The sequence below is a fragment of the Chaetura pelagica genome, unplaced genomic scaffold, assembly GCF_000747805.2.
Source record: "Chaetura pelagica isolate M959 unplaced genomic scaffold, ChaPel_1.0 scaffold281, whole genome shotgun sequence".
NCBI classification, from domain to species: Eukaryota; Metazoa; Chordata; class Aves; order Apodiformes; family Apodidae; genus Chaetura; species Chaetura pelagica.
Window position 1 is genome coordinate 506,251 of NW_009952058.1, and position 21,950 is coordinate 528,200.

The following is a 21,950-nucleotide window of genomic DNA, read 5'->3' on the forward strand; positions in this document are numbered from 1 at the left end:
ACCTGATTTTTATTTATTCCAGTCTGCCAAGCTGGTGCATACCAGGAAGTTTGGTAGAAACTGATGCCAGGAAGGTTGTTCCTCTACTTTAGTTTCGTACTTTGTGCAAAAAATACCAAAGTACACATTGTCATTTAGCTTATTTTGAGCAGCGCTGTAGAACACCTAAGTATTCTTATCTGAGTTCCCAGAACAAAAAAATAGTACTGTTGATGCTAAATTATCCATCCATTTTAATAATCCAGCCATAGTAATTACTAGAGCTGGGGGACTATTTCGCAACACAGAATTTATTCAGTGAATTTAACTTCTTTTTCTGCTCATGGAATATCAATTGCATGGATCATAATTTCCTCAAATGTATTTGAATTTATTCAGTGAACTTCTTGGAAAATATTTACTCTATGGATTGATACAGGCTACATTACTTAATTATGGTTGGTCAGAGAGATCTTTTTGGTATTGTTTCTATTCCCTTGTTGAATGAGCACACAAGCACTTTTGGCTTGCATACTTGCATATGAACACAGAAGATGTACACTTCTGCAAGTTTTTGCACATTTCCTTACAAGAATATGCATATAAAACTCCTATGCAGGAGCACTGAGAGCTAACAAACATAGAGAAGCCAGATCTGAGCAATTTTGCCTAAAAAGTGTGAGTGGATATTTTTAAAGGTCCTTAATTACTAGGACAAAAGTCTGATTTTACAGCAAAGTAACCTGGTCCTTGGTAAACAGCTTCTTGAATGGCAATAATGGCATGTTGAATCAGAACCTAATAATTTACCTCTTCGCCTCTTTTTGCTGCTCATTACAGTGATTTTCTGTAGCAATGTAGTTCCCAGCTTGGTTATGAGTTCTGTGAAGACTGTTTTATTTATTTATTTTTCCTAATCTGGCTGTATTCATGTGACACTTGCTGTAAATGTTCTCATGTCCTGCAAGGGGTCGTGCTTGTCTGATGGGAGACCCGATTGTCTGGCTTCCATTAGTTATCCATTTCTAACCTGTCTTCCCACATCAGAAATGAGATGAAGGGGTTAATCTGAAACTTTCTAAACTATGGAATTTAAGTGTTTTCAAATGTCTGGCTCTGGTTTGTGGTGAGGGAGCGTGAGGGATCATGTTCATGAGGACATTTGAGCACATTTGGGAGCAGCATGTTCAACGCAGAGTGGAATAGGGAACAAGCAGGACAAACTGGACAGTCTTGAGGACAATGGTATAGAAAGAGGGTGACATGCACCGGTGTGAAGTCCAGGGACATGCAGATAGGTCTACAGCACCTGGTTTGGAGCCACGTGGTGGAACTCACACTAGATTTGAAGGACTTGAGCAATGGAAATGGTTTGGAGAGTGCAGCACTAACGTATTCCTATTTCTTCTAGCTGGACTGGGTGGCTTTGCATAGTCTGCTGGCCTGTATGGGAAGATTCTTTGTTACTCCTACTAATTTATCCTAAAAACGATGGGATTATCATTTGGAAGCAAATGAAAAAGAGAAAAAGTGGGAGTATCATTTACCGATGTGATGTCTGAGCCTTTGATATGAGACATCAGCATAAAAGGCAATTATGTTCCTAGGTGCCAGGCAGGATATTCCCTGCCAAGGAAGGGAAGTATCAGTATCATTGTAAAAGGCTCTACTGTAATTTCCTCTGTGTACAATTCTGTGTGTATTTCTAGTTATTCCAATTAAAGCAGAAAGAAGTCAGAAAAGTATCTGGTTGGTAGAGAAAAGGGAGAACACATTTTACAAAAGAAAACTAAGACAGTGTAGCTTATCTAACCTGGCAAAACACAAGCTGAGAGAAGATAAAAGGCTGTCCTCCATTTAAACATGAGTGAAGGGAAAATAGCGTGGCAATAGAAGAATTCTTCACGATGAAATGCAACTAGGAATGAACTGGCCAGGAACAGGCTTCAGCAGAAAGTCAGCTGGTACAGCAAGGTTCTGCCTCAGCTTCCAAACCCCATAGGGAAAGCAAGAAGCCCAGACCTTCTTCAGTGAGATCATGGTCAGTTCCTGGAAAGTCTGCTTTGTAGAGGTCGTCTGGGAGAGAGAGGGTGGGACATCCCTTCCAGACTGCTGTTCCTTAATTAAATCAAGCCACATGTAGCACTCTGTTCTTCAGAATTAAAAGGACCTTAATTCAGTTTAGTTCAATTTTCTTCTGAGGGTTGCTTTAATTTGGAAAAACTGTGTCCATTCAAGACTAATGTGATTTAATGAATTCATGCTAAACTCACAACTTTAGTTAATTTGGATTAATTTTCCCAATCAGCAGACAACCCTTAAGACATATAGTAGAAATGGCCAAGAAATCATGAGCATTTCAGCCCTGCCTGTAATTCAGCTCTAAGCTGGCAAGTAGCTTTTCAGACTGCAGGAGGCCTGAAGAAATGTGTAGCCAACCCTAACATGCTTCCCTCTGCTCCCTGGAGAAGTGCTGAGATGGGTGCAAGCATCCAGACCTATCTACTCATTCACCTATCTACTGCAGGGGCTGAATGGAGCAGCAGAACTGCCCAGGCATATCCTTCTTTGGAAGGAGTACTAGTATGGCCACATGGGAAGGTGGGCTGTGTGGGACAACCTGTACTGCAAGGTGGAGTTGACTTTGGTTGCAAGGGGTGTTTGGCATTAAACCAGGGGAATACTGACTGCTTGGCCACATGCTAAGGTGCTACCTGTGTGCAGGAACAAATATCTCCCTTTGGTTTCCTGAACCACACTCTGCTGGTTGTCATTGCCAGCTCTCAGGAAAGAAAACATGTTTCTCTGAAACGCTGTTCTAAAGGCTTTACAGCTCGACGGCGACGGGTGGTGTTATTTCTGTTACTGCTGTTAGTTGGCACATCCTTACATGCCTGTTCCTGGATGGCACATCACAAGTGGGAAATCTGCAAGCCCTGATCTGCCAGGGTTTGGCAAACACACCAGAGGTCACTGCTGGCAGGGCCTGGCAGCGGCTGGAGGCTTTAGCGATGCAGAGTGTGGCCTCCGACACGCAGGAGGAGACCGTGCTGCCTGGGCTCTGCATGTTGCCATGGAAACAGCTGGATCCTTAATCGGGATGCACGTGTATATGGACGTGAACCCACTGTCTGCTGTCTTTTTGGCTCCACCTTGTGCTGCCTCAGGCCCAACCAGTCCTGCTGCCTCATGCTTAGTGGGTGGAAAGGAAGCCAAGGCTGAGGGACCCTGTGGGACTGGGGGTTGCAGGAGAAGTGCCTGAGGAAAAAGATTTAAGTTGTTTCCTTGGGTCACGGAGAGGGGCCAACAACCTCTGCTGAGGTAGTGGGGGCACAGAAAGCCCAAGGGGCAGACAGCAAAGGTTAGTCTCCCATGGCAGCCATAACGAGAAGAACCCTGAGATGGGGTACATTGGCACTGCAAGAAGAGAGTGGATCTTGAGGAGGTCACAGCTGCATGGCATGATGTGTAGATCCTTAGATAGCACCCAGCAGGCTAGCTCTAAGAGTAGAACAATCATAGCATCACAAATTTATCTCGGGAACTGTAATGAAATCACTCTCCAGCTTCAGGGATCCAAGCTAATACTTCTGTAAGGTGTTGCTGTGCCATCTGGGCTTACTAGGTTGTCCAGGTTAGCTCTGGTATCTCTGACATGGGGCTGTGGCATTACACAATCCAGGCATGGTTTTGAGAGGCCAGGAGATGTGAGTAGGCTGTTTTTGGGAAGGTGAAGCAATCATACAATGTGCTTAAAACAAGCTTATGCAGATATGGGTGAGCAAAGAGATCTTGTCTATTGTACTCACTTTGCATTGAGTACATCAGCTGAGAAGAAAAAAATGCTAAATAAAAATGTTTTAAGTTGTAATACCTAGCTCATTCAATATCTGGAGGGGAGTAGTTCAGGGAAAACCTAGAAGCTGTAGCAAAAGCTCTTGGCACTTCAAGAGGCGGTAATCTCCCTTCTGAGTCCATAAAGACTGCAAGATGCTGTTAAACTCTGTGGAGGTGTTTTAGTGCAAGCTGTAGGATACAAGGTTGTTGCCCACTTACAGTCCTGAAAAATTGCCTGCCAAGACTCACCAAGAATGGGACCAGTTTATGGCTACTGTCTACATCCCAGCAGGAGGGATTATGACCAGCCTGCTTAAAATCCTCCTGCCACTTCCATCTGAGATGTTGTTCATCTTTAGTTTAGGCTGTAAACTTGTAGGCAGAATCACTGTGTGCTGTTAAGAAGTTGCCATCCGTGTTCTCAGAAGACTGAAGGCTTCCTCTCTTGAAGTCTAAGACACACAATGGAATTTGCGTAAGGAAGTAAATTGCTCTGTTTACCCCTGAGAAGAGTTGAGACCAAGGCCAGGAAGGCTCACATGATTAATCTTTTCTGAAAGAGACATGCTGGTGCTTATGGAGTGAAATGAAAATCTTCTGGGGACCCAAGAATTTACTGCTATGTATCAATGAAATATGGATATTCATAGAATCGTAGAATCATAGAATACTAGGTTGGCAGGGACCTCAGGGATCATCTGGTCCAACTTTTTAGGTAATACTATAGCTTATATGGGATGGCTCAGCAGCCTGTCAAGCTGAGACTTAAAACTGTGCAATGTGGGAGAATCTACTATTTCCCTTGGGAGACTATTCCAATGTTTGATTGTCCTAATGGTGAAAAAATTATGTCTTCTGTCCAATTGGAATCTCCACAGGAGCAACTTGTGCCCGTTATCCCTTGTCTTTTCCATGTGACTCCTTGTAAACAGGGAGTCTCCATCTTCTTGGTAGCCATCCTTCAAGTACTGGAACACGGTGCTGAAGTCTCTCCTAAGCCTTCTTTTCTCAAGGCTGAACAAACCCAGTTCTCTCAGCCTCTCCTCACATGGCAGGTTCTCCAGTCCTCTGATCATCCTTGTGGCCCTTCTCTGGACCCTCTCATATTATCAATGGGCTGTGCAAAGTCCCCCCCAGCATACAGCTGAAAGGGAGTTAATGGGGCCTCAGGAAGCTCCCTGTAAAAAAGGAGATTTAGGATCCTCAGCCCTTTATATATGGATAGAGTATGTACATTTTAAAACATGCAAATATGTAAAAAGTATTGTGTACTTTTCCTTTCTTGGGTATCCTAGACCTTCATTGTAAAGAGATTCCATGGGAAGAAAGGCCAGTGAGGGGTGTCTGTTAAGGTCATGTTTTCCCACTGATGAATAGAGAGGTTGTGTCTATAGCCTGCTGCTGAATGCACAAGGAGCCTAACCACATTGTCACTTCCACCTAGAGAGTATTGTGTGACTTTGAAGTTAGTGGGATTAGCCTGATAAGTGAAAGGAGAAAGAGATCTACTCTCAGTGCTTAGAAATTACTGGGTAACACAACAAGAGCAGATGGCCACCAAATGAGCTGTAAAGCATCAGGTTGGTATCTTCCATGCAGGGTGTTTTAAAGACTTGTAGATGTGGTGTTTGGGAGCATGGTTTAAGCACTGGACTTGGTAGAGTTAGGGTAAAGGTTGGTAGTGGTAGGTTATGGTTGGACTCAATGATCTTAAAGGTCTTTTCCAACAAGAACAATTCTGTGATTCCGTGATTCACCAAGCATGTCTACTCTGCAAGTCTGCATGCCCTGAAGAGTGCTGATGCCAAGATGATGAACGTACGTAGTTCTTAAATCCTGTTTCTTCTACTCATAGCACAGAGAAAAGGAGAACGTCCTCTGAGATGAAGGGTGCACTACTACTGCTGCAGGCTCCCACGCAGTGCAGATGGATGTTTAGTGTAGGAACGTACACATCCTGCATCCATTGAGATAATGAAAAGGTCGAGCTTCTTGCACTAGCCACCAGACTTGAAGGAAAGGTTTTTCAGCTCAGTGCATCTCAGGAGGCAGTTATTCAGAGGTTTTGAATGAAAGGAGAAAAGGCTTTTCTTCCAACTAGCAAAAAAAAGTGTCCTGAAGTTAGTTGACCAGAGTGATGACTTTGTCTCAGCTTTCAGAATTGCTTAGCTGCGCCCTGAAATAAACCTTTCTCTGGCTATTCCCTTCCCACAAGTGTTGCTTCTTCTGACCTGCCTGAAGGAAAGACAGTTTTTGTTTGGTGTTTGTGTTTTTTGGTTTCAGTTTGGTTTTGTGGGGTTTTTTTTACACAGATCCTCTTGGTGTATAGTAATTATATTAATTAGATGACTACTTGCCTCTGTGGAAGATGAGTCCTGAAAGACTGTACTTTTTCTGGAAGAATAAAATCTGTTAAAACCACGTCTTCAATGCTTTTGCTCACAGTTTGAAGGCATGCAAGCTCTCTACCTCTGGGCTGTGGCCAGGACTGTATAATGAAGCAGCCTGTGTAATCCTCGGCTTCTCTGAGAGCAGTAACCACCATTAACTCTGAATGCATGTGTGGTGATGTAGACCCTAACCTTCAATAAGGCTGGACAGCACCATCACCTCATTCATTGGCAGATTCATAGGGTTCATTGTCAGATGTTAAACCACTTCAATTGCTGCCAGCCCAAGTGGAACTGGCATATTGGAGATGAGGCAATTTGCCTGTCTCAAGCCATTCTGCATGTAGAGTTGCCTACATACATGTACCCATTTAAATATATACATATGAACACACACCTGCATGCGCTGAAGAACCTGGAGGCAGCTGTGTGCAGGAAGACAAAAAACAATGAGACAGAGTGATACAAAGTGGAAGGAAAAGACAAAGCGTTGCAGCCAACGGCTCTTCCCATGCAAGAGGTGCAGTGCTGGACATGGCATTTTCTTTCCCCTCTCATACTGTTATTTGTTCATCTTTTGTCACGGGCCCTGGCCAGGCAATGTTCAGGCTCAATAGCTTATTTCTCCCTGGTTTGCTGTAGCTCCTGCTGATGCTTCCATCTACTTCCCACTCCCCCGTCGTGACAGAGTGTGTGGTTAAGAAAGAGGACAGACAACGGGAGATGCAGAAAAACAAGATGCATCAGCTTTGCCTTTGAGTCAGTCAAAGAGCTATTTCTATACCTTACATGCCTCACCCTGGCTTTTATCCTCTTAGATGCTTTTGTTACTCTTATTATTAATGGCCAGCAGAAGCAAAGTCTTTTGCTGCTCCATCAATCCCTTTCTCTGCTGTGCCGATCCTACACAGAAATCTCAGTGTGTGTGTGATCTTGAAAAAGATCTGGCAGTTCTGTTACAACCTCAGGTTTTGTTTAAAAAAGTACAAAGCCTAATACAGCTAGAAAAAAAATTGAATTTGAGTACAAAAAAGAGCATCTTATTTATTATGCTGCTGCTTTTAAGTTATGTCAAGGGCGTATTGAATATATATATATATGGCCCTTTCTATTAATGTGCAGGTAAGTATAGAAAAAAAAAGTGAATGCAATTATGTGTGCTCCTGCACAGAGTTAAGCTGACTGGAAATGGCTTCATCGACTTCCATCGACCAGGTAAAAAGAAGTACAGAACTGAAACTCTTAGCACCCTTCATGCAAAGTCAGATGGACTGATTGCCTCTCCCAGATTCTCTTCAAACCCCAAGGACTGAAAAGATTCATGTGTTTAGGTCATGGTGATGGATATAATGGGCCTTACAGCACCAATCACTGTAGCAACCATGACTGTAAAGTGTTTCAGGAACTGTGGGGAAGATTGCAAGATCTAGCTCTGCTAGTCTCCTACTGTCCAGTCTTTTATCAAGAACATCACCCAGTTCCTTGGAGTTCAGAAATGGCTTTTCCTTGAACAGGAAGTTTGCCACAGTTTCTACCTCAGTCTCATAGCAGCAAGGGGTATGGCAATTAGCTGTTAATCATCTGGACAAAGAAAAGGAGCTAAAGAGCTATGATCCCAATACAAGATAAAAGAAAGCAGTAATTCAGCAGGTGTGGATTAGGCACAACATCCTGCAAGTGTTTGGATGTGGACGTGCAGGGGACTTGGTATATTGATGATGATTTTTGTCTGTGAAACTGTAGGAAACCTCCTATTGAGTGTCTGAGGCTTAATAGATGGGAGTTCAAGAAGAACATTTGAGGAAGTAGCTTCTTTCCTTTCTAATATCTGTGTAAATAACTCCATGTGCTTTATTGGTCTCAGAGTCTCCACAGTGGGCAAGTGGAGAATCAATAATCGTTTAAAACTTTGTGAATCAATTAGATGAACAAGACAGGCATGACAGCAGAATCCTGACAGGGGTACTGTGCACTGGTTGATTAGGAAGGAGAGCTGGGTAGAGAAAAAGTAGGTGCTACCATGCTTTCATCCACCCTGGGGCACAGGAGGTAACAGGCTATGGACAAAACCAGCTCTGATGGGGCTCAGGTCTCCAACCACGACAAATGAGGCTGCATTTTGAAATCCCTATTACTTGCTCCAACCAAAGGCTCTTGTAACACACTTCAATGATAGCTGCTTTCCAAAACAGGGGCTGAACCCAGAATCCAGGTCCAGTGGTTTAGGAATCCACCTCTGGTTCTTCTCCTCAGGCTTAGGGAGTCCCCAGCTAGATCTAAAACCAGGAGTGTCACCAGGGTAGTGCAGGCTCGGATTTGAACTAGCTAGCTCTCCTGACATGGTAGCCCTACTGGACATGAACTGAAGTTTCCACACACTGCTAATGCATGGATGCTTTAGGGCCAGTCTGTGGTTTCTGTGCCTCCTATTCCCTGGTGCAGGCATACGTGTTATGTGCTAATGAGGCAGCTGCTTGCCAGCATCATGTCCAAATAAAAATGGACCAGGATAATTAAATTTATGCTCAGGCTCTTTTATAATATCCTGGCAGCATAAGTAGGGTGGCAAAATCCCTCTTAAAACACGACACACAGGCTTTTTTTCTCGCCTGGTACACAGTGAGGGTTTGACATTGCTTCTGTCCCAGCCCATGCTGTAAAACACAGTTTGGAGTGAGCTGGGGTGAGTCAGGTTTGGGAGAGCTCCGAGCAGGGAGGAGGTGTACTTTGAGCAAGCAGCACCTCCTTTCCATAGTGATAGGAATTGATTTGGAGGGTGGAGTGAAGGTTGGCTTGGATCCTCAAGGTCTCAGAAAGCTGTGAGTATGAAATGACTGAATGCTTACTCCCAGGTTCAGGAGGAGAAAGGGCTCTCTTCTTTCTGAGTTTTGGGGCAGCCTCATGGGCAGGTTGCCATTGACCTGGGCTAACTGCATAAACCTGGCTGTAGCTGTGGGACTGAATCCCCAGGTAAGAGTGGTGCGTGAATGCAGGGAAACAAAGACAGCAGCTCATATGCTCCGCACCTTCCTCTCAAGGAAACCAGCACCAAGGAGCATGGAGACAGTAAGGAACCAGCCCTGGAAAAGGAGGCCTTGGTGGGAAAGATGAGGGGTTCAGCTTGGAGAAGAGAAGGCTCTGGGAAGACCTAATAAACAGCCTTCCAGTACCTGAAGGAGGCCTACAGGAAAGCGGGAGAGAGACTTTTTTCAAGGGCATGTAGGGATAGGATGAGGGGTAATGGCTTTAAGCTGGAAGAAGGTAGATTTAGGTTAGACACTAGGAAGAATTTCTTTACTGTGAGGGTGATGGGACACTGGCACAGGTTGCCAAGGGAAGTTTTGGAGGGATGCCCCTTCTCTGGAAGTGTTCAAGGCCAGGTTGGACAGGGCTTTGAGTAACCTGATCTAGTGGGAGGTGCCTCTGCCCCATGCAGGTCGTTTAAAACGAGATGATCTGTAAGGTTTCTTCCAACCATTCTATAATTCTATGCTAAGACTTGACTCCTGCCTGCTTCTTGTCACCCAGCGCAAGAGGTCCAGGCAGGTGGCTCGTCAGCTACCCTCCTCTTCCCAACCATCTCTGCAGCCTCAGCAGGGAAGGGGTGCCAAGGGATGAGTCCCCAGTAGGGGTGAGGGTGGCAATGCCCAGCCCCAGCCTTGGCAGCCCCGTGGGTTGCCAGGGAGACTCAGCTGCTGAGCCAGGACCACAGCAGTGGGGTTGGACCTTTATTGTCCTCATTTTTTCCTGCTTTTTAATTTAATATTTATCTGTCTATTTATTTTAAAATTTTATCCAGTGCGTCAGTTATAACCCTCTTAAAAAGAGGCAGCCAGGTTTGAAGCTGTAGGAAATCTGGAGTCTGCAACCTAGAACTCAGCTCTTGGTTTTGTCTTCTTGGTAGGAAGCTCTCCCATTTTAAGGTTTTGTTTTTTTTTTTCTTCTGCTTGTTTGTTTTGCTTTCTTTTGAGTAAGAGCATTGCCTGTTACTGCTGGGCACAGTGGGTGAGGCAGAAGCCTTTTACTTCTCCTTGCCTGGAGGAAAGTGGAGGGCACATCTACACAGACTTTGCCTCCAGCTGCTTGCTCACTTGCACTCCCAGGCAAGCAAGCTCTGATCTAAAGGGTCTGTGAGCTATATTGATGTGTTGAAAATGGTCTAGGCTGGTTAGTAAGACCAGCTTCTAAGAAAAGAGTAAGTCCTGGCACAGTATTACTCTAAGTTGACTACTTTGCCTCAGCTATGGTTTGGCCAGCTCAGAGCATGGGCACCACCACTCTGTCCATAAAGGCTGAGTAGACCTTGGTCTCACCAGGACTGCAGGTGCCATGTGTTCGGATCCAGAGCAACTAACAGCATTGCCTGCAGAAGGTTAATGCTTAAATAAGCAATTCAGAATTTGAATGAAAGAAGGTATTGCTACTTCAGGAGACACAAAGAGAATGGAGACCCTCACAGACACACTCTGACCTGTCCCCACAGCTAGGTCACAGTGAGTGGAGATCTTCAATTCCTGAGAGGCTCACGGGACATTGGATGAAATGCTGAACTTCCAGGGCTTATCTAAATAGACTCTGTGAACCTTTGGAGGTTCAGCTCAAGATAAACTTTGTTCATACTAAGAGACCAAAGGCACACTTGACAAAATGGAAGAGCAGTTAATTTAGAAATGATAAAAAGAAATAGTATTTCACCCCACGTAGCTGATTTGATAAATTTATTCAGTGATATCTTGCCAAATACTGTGACGAGACTTTTTAGAAAGTGCTGGATAGTTTTATGGCTACTGTTGATTAATATGACTATGGCAATGACATCCCATTCAGCTTACACTCAAAATTCAATTCTTAGTCTAGAGGATAAGACATCCAGAAAAGAAGTCCCAGGCAAACACCATGATGTAATTGGATGGATGAGTAATGGGGCAGTCTGACCTTCCTCTAACTAATATGGACTGGCAATGTCAGGATATTAAGCTACCCTAGTGGGCTTCTTTGAACTGAAACAGGGGAAGTAGGTTTGGGCTGTCAAGATTGCCAGTGGGGTGTAACATGGCATCTGATGGGTGGAATCTACCTAAAGGAACCAGTGATTTAATCCATCCATGTAAGCTCATCAAACAAGTTAACACACACATACAGAGGTGAAAATGGAAATGCAATGATCCTGGTGTGAAAACTGTTTATCCTGTCAGCTTGCTAACTGCCATTTCCTCTCAGTGGAAAAGTGCTGGCATCCTTATGTGATGCTCTGAGAAGCTGGCATGACATACCATCGTATAGCTGCTCTGACCAGTAGTTGTGTACAAAATTAATAAATAGTGCACCTTCTCCTTAGCCAAACAACTTTTGGGGTTTTTCTCTGAAGTGTATACGTCATACAATGGCCCTGGTATGTTTGACTCTTTAATCATTTTTATTAACTGTCTGTGGTATGGAGCGAAACAATCCCAAAATAAAAATTACAGAATCTAAGGTATCTTGTGTTTCCTTGTGTTGCAGAATGCTTTGAACAAATTATTTCTGTAGACCCTGAAGTGGAAAGTGGAAATCACTTAGCAGTTTTCAGTCCTTGAGTCATCTTTAATCAGAGACCTTTTTATTGCAGCTCTCAGGAACTCCTTGGTGCTGGAGCACTTTCACAGTTGTCCCTGGGGTAGGGCTCTGCAGGAGATCTGTTTCCACTGCTACAGAGAGATTAATGTCCAAGATGTGACTGGGATCTATGTATATGGTCATACTTACGTGTATAGCCAATGTTACACATGTGAATCTTGGTACATTTACCAGGGTAACAAAATGTAGCTATGCTAAATTCCTTATCTCGGTTACTCTCAGTAGCCACCAGGGATCATGACTTCCAGAGAAGATCTAGAGAGTTAACAATCATTCTTCTAATTGACTCAGACCTTCTTTCTTGTCCAGCTGTATGCCCTGTCTAGCAGGGACCAGAAAGACATAACAGAGCAACACACTCTCCAGTAAAAGAGATCTCCTACAGCCCTTCACTAATTTATCACAGTATATCCTGCCTGCCTTTCAATCAGTTGGAACATTGAACATGGCCTTTCCCTTTCAATCCACCAATTTCTTTATTCAGTTCTCTGTAACCATCATCTCTGAGCTATGTATCCTTCTGTCAAATGAAGCTAGTGTGTTCAGCAGTTATTATGAGAAGAAGGAAGATAACTGATAAATGACACAGTTATGTAAACCGTGCTTCTGCAGTTAACAAATCTGAACTTCCCACTGACGGCATGTTCCCAGGGCAGCTCTGAGGATTGTCACCAAGAACGATCCACTCATCAGTGAATCAGAGCACTGGGAGAGGATTGCAGGAGGTCATCTGCTCCATCTGCTGTGCAAGCCAAAATCAGTAATAACCCAGGGAACCTGTTCCAGTAAGACAGGAAAGTGTTGAAAACCTACTAAATAGTCTCAGCTAGGCAGAGAGCCATTAAGAAATGGCACAGTCCAAAATGCTCCAACCTTACTGTGAGTAGGTTTTGCTGTGAGTGCGTGTATTGGTGGAAATGTGAGTGTATATCAGAGTCAAGAGGTGCAGAGATGCTGTTCAAGGTGACAGTGCCACCACAGGGATGTTGTGCTAGGGCTGTAGCATCACTGGATTATCATAGGCCCTACTGCAAGCACTCAAGGAAAGGTCTCACACAAGATGATGCAGCACATAATACTAAAAAGAGTTCTATTGTATTGAGTCGCTGAAAACTAAATGAAAAAATTAAATCTGGAGAGAAAAAACAATCAGGCAGAAGATTGCAACTGCAGGCTGCCCTGAGGCAGTGATGCGTTTGTGGTAAGAATAAACAGGAGTAAATGAACACTTAAGTAACAAAGATCCTGATTTCCTGTCAGGTCTGTTATAACAAACAGGACTCAAAAATAGAGAAAAATTTAATTATAAGACTTTGAACTGTTGTGGCATTTTCCATCACAAACAATAAAACTCTCAGTGAATCAGATATCCCACCAGGACTGTGACAAATAGGATCACAGTGGTGTCTCAGTTTTGACAAAAAAAAAAAAAAAAAAAAACATAGCTAGGGAAATGATGGTCTGTATTTTCCCAGAAGTTATTTGGTGCTTGCTCACTCCTCTTTGCCCCCACAAAATGGGTGGTAGGCAGGGCCAAAATCTAAACAAGAGGCGGTTCTATGAGATTTGTCTGTACGCCATAGAGGAATTACGCATCTCAAGGCTGTACCAAAGACACACCAGGGAAGTGAGAAGAAATGGAAAGGAAGGGAAGGGCAGAACCCAGTTGTTAAATTATGGCTGTTTGGGAAGCTTAATGCAGCAGGAAATGGGGTTAGGTATGCTGATGTTCCCAAAAGCCTAATAAAAAGGGGCCACCCCCAGATAAGCATGAACTGTATTTCTCCTGCACCTGTGCAGAGACAGCAGCCTAGAGCATTTTGAAAATACATTGATTATGTCTCCAAATAGGAGAAGCAAACTCATTGCCTTACTCCTCACTCAAATTCCTTGTGCGTAACGTGGCACTCCTGGCCCTCGTGGGGTCTGGCGCTTGGACTAAAGGAACTTGCCAGCAGTAGCAAAAATCTGTTCATGGCCCAGCCATCAGAACACGGCAGACAGAACAAGATTATATTCAGATAGGCTGCGTGAAGGAACCATAATTGCTTATCTCCTCAGGCCCCAAGTCAGCAGTTACACTGTGGCTCAGTGAAAGGCCCTCTAGTTCCTCAAGATGATTGGCTCTCTGCAAATGTTTTTGGAATCTTGCATTCCTTTGCTTTAGGGGTGTTCTGCCCCATGCCAAGAAGCAGTTTTGCTCTGGATACTAAGATGTTGTTTGTAAGGGAGTAACTGTTTTTGCTTGCCTGGGGAATCCAGAGAGATTGTTAGGAAGGAAGTTGTGAGAAAAGCACCCCAGGGACCACTTCTGCCACATCTAAAGGTAAATGGTTCATTAAATGGCAGTGATTGTTTTCAAATGGTGCAGCTGCAGGAGAGCTCCTCCAAGAGTCATCTGCAGCCTTGCCAAGGGCTTGCATCTCCTGTGAGGTGTGGGTCAGCCCTGGCTTTGTGCAGTATCTGCATGGGCTTGCCCTTAAGGGACAGAAGGCAATGAGCAACTTTGAAGTGGTGGCAATAACACTTGGTTGCTCTCTAAACCTTGTGCCACCTCTTCAAACCCTCTTCCATCCACCTAGGAACTCACCAGGCACCAGTCTCCAAAAGGAGTCTTCATGGTAGGTTCTTTTGCACCTTCACCATGTGCAAACCAGCCTCCTTATCTGAGGGGTTAAACGTGCAGGAGGGGGAGGCAATACTTGTCCCAGCAGCGGTAAACTCAGAGCAGATTTTCTGTGGGAAGCCATCTGTCAGCTGGGGAGTGGTGCTGTGTCAATTGATCAGCTCCACCTCCAGCTCAGCTCTTCAAGCTACAGATACCTGACCTTGCAGGGTGGCAGTGGAGGAGGACTAGGATCTCTGGAGGCATTGAGATCCCGTAATGGAGACTCTTTCAGGCCGTATGAAGGACACCCTGCAGCACCTGTCTCTTGCAGCAGTTACCTGTGGGGAGCCTGGGCTTGCAGGTGGAAGGGCTGCGGGACAAAGACAAGCTTTTCCCTGTAGTCAGGGGATTGTGTTTCACATGGATGATATGCAATATATGGGACTTCTGCTTTGAACTTGAAACTATCCTTATCCCAAACTTAAATCTATGTCCCAATGGTAATGTTGAACCATGTTTTGGCTGCTCCATGTTTTGGCTGCTCAAGGGTGAAAAAGGGAGGTGAAGAATGTGAAATTTCTGCAGGAGAAAAATAAGAACTTGCCATGTTCTATAAAAATCTAATGTCTGGAGGGGTAAAATATTCCTTTTTGGTTTTAGACTCCAATAATGCAGTAATGATTCTATGATGTATATATGTGTAAAAGTGGTAAACTGCACCGCCCCCTTAGATCTCATTTAAAAGCTTTCATTGTAACGCCACTGTGAGGTCAAATTCCTACTCTTGATAGACCTGTGGTTCTGTCTGTTCAGCTCCTTCTTCCTGACTTTCCATCAGGTGTGATCAAAAATAAGGAGAGGGAGGAAATTGTGGCTCTCAGGCATTTTTCCTAGTTTGTGTTCCCCAAAAGGCATTCACTGAGATTTCTGTTGAGCTCCATGAGCAATTCTTATTTATTATGACATGGACATTTTTTTTTCTACAATGTTGACTGTCCGCCCCTCTCTTTTCTGAATGCTGAGTTGTCTAGCCCAAGTATTGAGGTGATCAAGGGCCAAGAGACATCTTGGTGATCCAAGAGCTGGACTGGCTTACACCTACCTCCTTAATACTCCTGTTTTGAACAGAAGTTGTCTCTGCTTGGTGCTTCTATAATAAAAATGTGAGCAGTTGCTCAAGAGCAATTATTACTGCACAGCCAAGTGGTCTGTGCTGTTTGATTTAAGGAGAGTTGCCTACATTAATCTGTGGAGAAGAATTATTTAGCTGGGTTGTGATAAAGCTGTCTATTTGGTGTAATGATTTTTGAAGTTCTGATACAGACTGATTAGTGAAGAGCTCTGAATTTTCTCCCCACATTTTTGGGGCTGCATTCCCTTCAACAGCTGGGCTGTGCACTTGTGTTTAAAATCATGGGGAGAGCTGTACTCCCTGCACCTTGCTATGACACCTCCTAACTCCTCTGTATGTATGTATATATAGCCTTGAAATACTAGTGGATTTCACTTCTCCCACCCCCTATGTCACTGAGGAAAGCACCCAGTATTTATTAGACAAGACTGCAAGATGCTGGTTGTCAAATATTCACATAATTCAAGAACAAGATCTTTCAGGTCTTGGATTTTCTGCTAGAAATCATGGAAATTTGCAGTCAGTTCAGAGGTTATTATATGTAAGTATAGAAAAGCTTTTGTTGAATTTAATATAAAAATAAATACTGGCCATCAGTGTAGGTGTCTTGCCTTTTCATTTTATGGTAAGGCTGAGTCTTAACACTCCAGCATTCAGTTTGGCACAAGTGGCTTTCAAAGGCACAGTGCTGTGAAGGGTATTGGAGATGCTTGTTCAGGCTTTCTTCAAACTATGGCAAATGCTGTGACAATAGTGTAATCTTTCCTGGTTTTCTTCATAAGCTTAAAAGATAAAAAGTATCTTTTTATTGAAAGAGGTTTCTCTTGAGTACAATTCTGGGAAAAGGGCACGAATTCCAGTGTTTGTCACCGATTGAGAGGCTTTTGTGCTGCTCCTGTTTTTTCTTACATGTCTCCAATTTGTTGCTGCTTCCTTTTTTTTTTTTTTTTTTTCTTGTTGTGTACATTTATTTTTTCAGGGAGCAAAGAGCAGCCCTGTCAATATTTTTACACGTGGTTGGTGAGCTGTATGGAGGAAGTGAAGAGCATTTAATCACCAAACCTCAGAAGAGACGCATTGGGATCTAAGAGCAAGGACTCTTTTGTATAGGATGAGACCCATAGGGAGCTCAGGAAAGAGAAACAAACAACTTAAGGTTGGGTGCAGGATCAGACCTTCTTATCTAGAGGTGCTGAGCTATGGTACATTTTGCCATATCTATAGGTAATCAAAACCATGAGTCAAGAAGGGATGGATGGACAGATGGACAGATGATTAACTGGCAAAGCTGTTGAATAACAGCTTTACCTGTTGGGCTGTGGGAGAGACAATTTGGTAGAGAGCTGTTGTAAATATAAATATCTTGAGGTGATGTCTTGAGACGTTTGCACAATGAGTTTCCCCAAGTCTAAAACTCTTGACTACCTCCTTTTGGATCTCTGCTTCAACTCTTCTAGCTCATTGAGAGAAAGTGAGGCTGCTATCTTATTGTGGAAGTGATGATTAGATTTTCATGGGCCTTTGAGCAACCTGTTCTAGTGGGAGGTGTCCCTGCCCATGCAGGGCAGTTGGAACTAGATATCTTTAAGGTCCCTCTCAATCCAAACCATTATACAATTTTGATATTCTATGATTTGGAGAACTTTCTTATTGTAATGGGAATCTCTGCAGGGATATAGAATTCTGCCTTTTTTGTTATTTGTTTATTTGCTTGTTCTCTAACCCTACTCTACAGAAGTCGGTGGGAGTTTGTAGCTTATTTTAAAAGACAGAAATTTGATCCGTAAGAGAGCATCCTGGGAAATGCTTTTTCCATTCCTTTCCATCGTGAAATGGGTAAAAGCAGGGACTTGGATTTGACTGTATCTGTCACAAATTGAAGTCTGATATCTTGTGAAATCCCAGGACAAAAGTGTTATGCCATTGAAGAGCTGAGATCTGTACAGAGCTCCCTTGGAGTTTTGGAGATTATAAATTGGTACAAATTCTGATTCTTGCAAAGATGAACTTGGTATGGTAGAAGGATATGAAAGCAATAACAAGAGAAATATTGAGCTAACATTGCTCTAAAACATGGTATAAACAAAGCCCATGGTAGTTTAGAAATTTATTTTTCTATTTTGTTGTATTTTATGGTGTTCTGAGACTGAGGCTTCACAGTTGTACCACTTTGTGCTACTGCCTGCTTTGAGAGGAGCTTGCAGTGAAGGCTCTCAGAGCTATTTGTGTCCAATGTTTTTTTGCCTACTCTAGTTGTACTTCAGTCTGAGTACTCCAACTAGATTGACTGTCCCAAACTAAATAAAAATCGAAGCTGCTGGGTATCCTGTTTATACTACATGTAAGATGATGATGATCCCTGGATTATTACAGCTCTTAGTTTCTGCAGCCATGGAATTTTTTGTACAACCTTCAGGAATTTTGCAGGCAACATCAAGGCTTCCATCTTGGATGGAAGCATTGATCTGACTGAGGGTAGGAAGGCTCTACAGTGGGATCTGTACAGGCTGGATCAATGGTCAGAGGCCAGTTGTATGAGGTTCAACACGGCCAAGTGCTGGGTTCTGCACATGGGTTGCAACAACCCCATGCAAAGCTAAAGGCTGAGTGGCTAGAAAAGCTGTCAGAGGAAAAGAACCTGGAGGTTTTGATCGACTCCCAGATGAATATAAGCCAGCAGTGTGCCCAGGTGGCCAAGAAGGCAAACAGCATCCTGGTTTGTATCAGAAATAGTATGGCCAGCAGGACTAGAGCAGTGATTGTCCTCCTGTCCTTGGCACTGGTGGGACTGCACCTCAAGTACTGTGTTCAGTTTTGGGCCCTCAGTAGAAGAAAGACATTCATGTGCTGGAGTGTGTACAAGGAAGGGCAACAAAGCTGGTGAAAGGTTTGGAGCACAAGTCTGATAAGAAGCAATTGAGGGATCTGGGGTTGATTAGCCTGGAGAAAAGGCTGAAAGGAGACCTTACCGCTCTCTACAACTACTTGAAAGGAGCTTGTAGCGAGGTGGGTGTTGGTGTCTTCTTGCAGGGAGCAAGTGATAGGACAAGAGGAAATTGTCTCAAGTTGCACCAGTGGAGGTTTAGGTTGTATATTATGAAAAATTTATTCAGCAAAAGGGTTGTCAGGCACTGGAACAAGCTGACCAGGGAAGTTTTTGAGTACTATCCCTTGAGGTATTTAAAAGCCATAGATGTGGTGCTCAGGGATATGGTTTAATGGTGGACTTGGCAGTGCTAGGTTGACAGCTAGACCTGAGGATCTTAAAGGTCTTTTCCAACCCAAATAATTCTATGATTCTATTCTATGATTCTGGTGTTTGTTGTTGTTGTTGGGTTCTTTTTCTTTTTCTTTTCCTTTTCCTTTTCCTTTTCCTTTTCCTTTTCCTTTTCCTTTTCCTTTTTCTTCCCTGTTTATTAGAATCTGAAGAATTTGAAATCTATAAGTGATTTCAGCAATCTGCCTTTAAAAATAAAGTAAGGACAGCTGGTCATAAAAAGGCTTTTGCTTCCTTCCCACTTGCTTCACTTAAATTTTAGATTTTTAAAAGTTAAACATCCTTAAGCTCTGGCCAAGATATGAAGTGTAAGATTCTGACTGCGTGCCTCCCTCTCCATGCTCAATGGGTTGACTAGGAATGCTGTTTATTTCCTTTGACCTATTCTTGTTTTCTTTTTCTCTCTTCCTCTCTGACTTCCTATTCTAGGATGAGTCATCCATGTTCTTCCAGTTTGGCCCATCAATAGAACAGCAAGCCTCTGTCATGCTCAACATCATGGAAGAATATGACTGGTACATCTTCTCCATTGTCACTACTTATTTCCCTGGTTACCAGGACTTTGTGAACAAGATTCGCAGTACCATTGAGCACAGCTTTGTGGGTTGGGAACTGGAGGAGGTCCTCCTGTTGGACATGTCCCTGGATGATGGGGACTCAAAGATCCAGAACCAGCTCAAGAAGCTCCAAAGCCCTGTTATCCTCCTCTACTGCACAAAGGAAGAGGCCACCTACATTTTTGAGGTGGCCAACTCTGTGGGTCTGACAGGCTATGGTTACACGTGGATCGTGCCCAGCCTGGTGGCAGGGGATACAGACACAGTGCCATCCGAGTTCCCCACCGGGCTCATCTCTGTCTCATATGATGAATGGGACTACGGTCTTCCTGCCAGAGTGAGGGATGGAATAGCCATAATCACCACGGCTGCTTCTGATATGCTGTCTGAACACAGCTTCATCCCTGAGCCCAAGAGCAGCTGTTACAACACCCAGGAGAAAAGGATTTACCAGTCCAACATGCTCAACAGGTAAGCAAAGGGGCTGGGCTGGCCTTACAAAAGAAGGATTAGAAAGAACCTCTGAGACCAGAATGATTCTGCTAGGGTACACAGTGCTTCGGGGCAGCAGGTGATGTTGGCCAGAACCTGGGCATGGGGAGGTGTGCTGATGGTGGGACCCATGTTGCTGTGCATCCTGAGTGCCAGTACTGTCACCCTCTTAGCCTCCATACAGCACAGGGGGCAAGCCAGCATGAGGAAAAGGAACTGTGAAGGCATGATACAAAAATTTGAGTGTGCCTCTTGGTGCACAAAATTTTATATATTTCAGCACTGCTTTTATAACAGTGCTGAACTTCTTGGAGTGTCTTTGCATGAATGGGTCTGTAACTCTCAGGTGGTTTCCTGCTGCACGCAGTGGGGATGTTTGTATTGAAATCTAGGAGGGACCAGGTTCTGTTCCAGCAGTATGTTAACAGGTGTCCTTTATAGGTGATGGATGTGTAACCCACCTGGAATCGGTTCATGGCACCTGTTGTCTGCGGACCAAGTGTCCGTCTGCTGTCCATTAGACCTGACTTACAGGAGAAAAGGAAATGCAGAGAGATGTGGAGAACTAGAGCTGCAAAAAGAGTTAGTGTCAACAACTCTGCTCACCTCCTGCTTTATACTGTAATCCTGTAAAGCTCTTGGGTGTCTTAAGGATCTATTTTTCCTCAAAGAGAACAACTTGTTCTATCACCGTACTCATTGGCACATCGTTGGCCATTGTCTGTTGGGTGTTTTGGATCCCATTCTCTCTTGTACACATTATGCAGAGAGCCTAGGCACCTCCATCAGAATGGCAAGTGTTTCAAGATGGAAAAGGACATGTAAAATGGGGAAAACATATTAGAATAAACATCTCCAGATTCAGATTTTCTTAAGAAACTGTGCTAAGACACTTTTTTAAGGTCATAGAGGAAGCCTGTGGTAGAACAACCTCTAGAACAGTGCTCTGATTACTAGATCTTCCTTTTTGTCCCAGCTGGAGTTTTAGTCTGTTGCTAAGCAACCCAGGTAATTAGACATGGGATCTGCAATTAGCCAGATGCCCCCTGACCTGCTGAGCTGTCAGTCTCCAATGTTTTACATATAAAATCCTTTGGTAGGTTCATCCCTTTGTGGTAGGACAAGGGGTATCCAGGCAGTAGCCTTCAGGAGAGGTGACCACACAGAGCTCAGCATCTTTGTTCATGTGTCATAATGAATGATGGAACAGTGTGAATGTGGTGGATTGATTTGTGTGCTGTGACCCCTCACTGTCAACTATACTAGGCAGTTAGAGGGACTGGAGAACAAGAAAGCAGATTTTGCTTTTCTTGAAAGTTGGGGCCTGAAAGAAAAGTCTATTCTTCGACCTGTTATTTTATCCATAATGCTATCTGCTGTTTGTTCTTTGTGATACATTGACATGTTACCTGGTCTTACTGCCTTTTACTTCCTCTTCCCCATATTGGCTTCTTGCTATCTGCAAGGTTTGGAACTACCAAAGGTGCCGAAAACTTTTATCAGTTTTCTTCCCAGCTAGGCTTAGGGCAAGGGATGTTTTCTGCTGGTCTTTTGAGTCATCCCTGCAATGTTTAAGCAGAGAAATATTTTGAATATATACAAAGCTATCAGAAGTAGCATTAAGGCAGGCAGCTGTTCTGCCCTTCCAAATGAATAGGGATTTTTTGAGGGAGCTGCATGGTGTCTTTTCAGCAGTTACCTAGAAAACAAAATGTTGTTGCCCACTATGTGATGCAGTGTTCTGCAGAGACTTTCTGCTAGGTAGTTCTTTTGACACTGCATTACCTGTGCATAAGGTTATACCCATAGAGCTGCGCTGCTTCACGGACCCAACACAATCTCTCTGCGTAGCACTTCTTTGCATTTCATTGAAGTCACCAGCTCAGAGACTGTGGAGTCTCTGGATATGACAGTACTGTTGTGCAGTGTAGATGTGCCTTCAAGCCTGGGCACACCACATGAATGAAGTTTGTGTCACTTTTGAAGAAATTACCTTTCTTCTCACCTTCATGGCCCAAATCATCCTGTTTCTTCCTTGGCTGCTTTGGGCACAGCATTCACA

General features: G+C 43.8%; 1 protein-coding gene across 1 annotated transcript in view; it reads left to right on the forward strand.

The window, feature by feature from the left end:
* GRIN2B (glutamate receptor, ionotropic, N-methyl D-aspartate 2B) overlaps nucleotides 1-21,950 on the forward strand; it is a 211,303-nt gene that overhangs the window by 70,539 nt on the left and 118,814 nt on the right. The window contains exon 3 of the mRNA XM_010003847.1: nucleotides 19,269-19,867. Within this exon, the coding sequence (XP_010002149.1) occupies nucleotides 19,269-19,867 (599 nt within the window). The remainder of the gene's footprint in view (nucleotides 1-19,268; nucleotides 19,868-21,950) is intronic.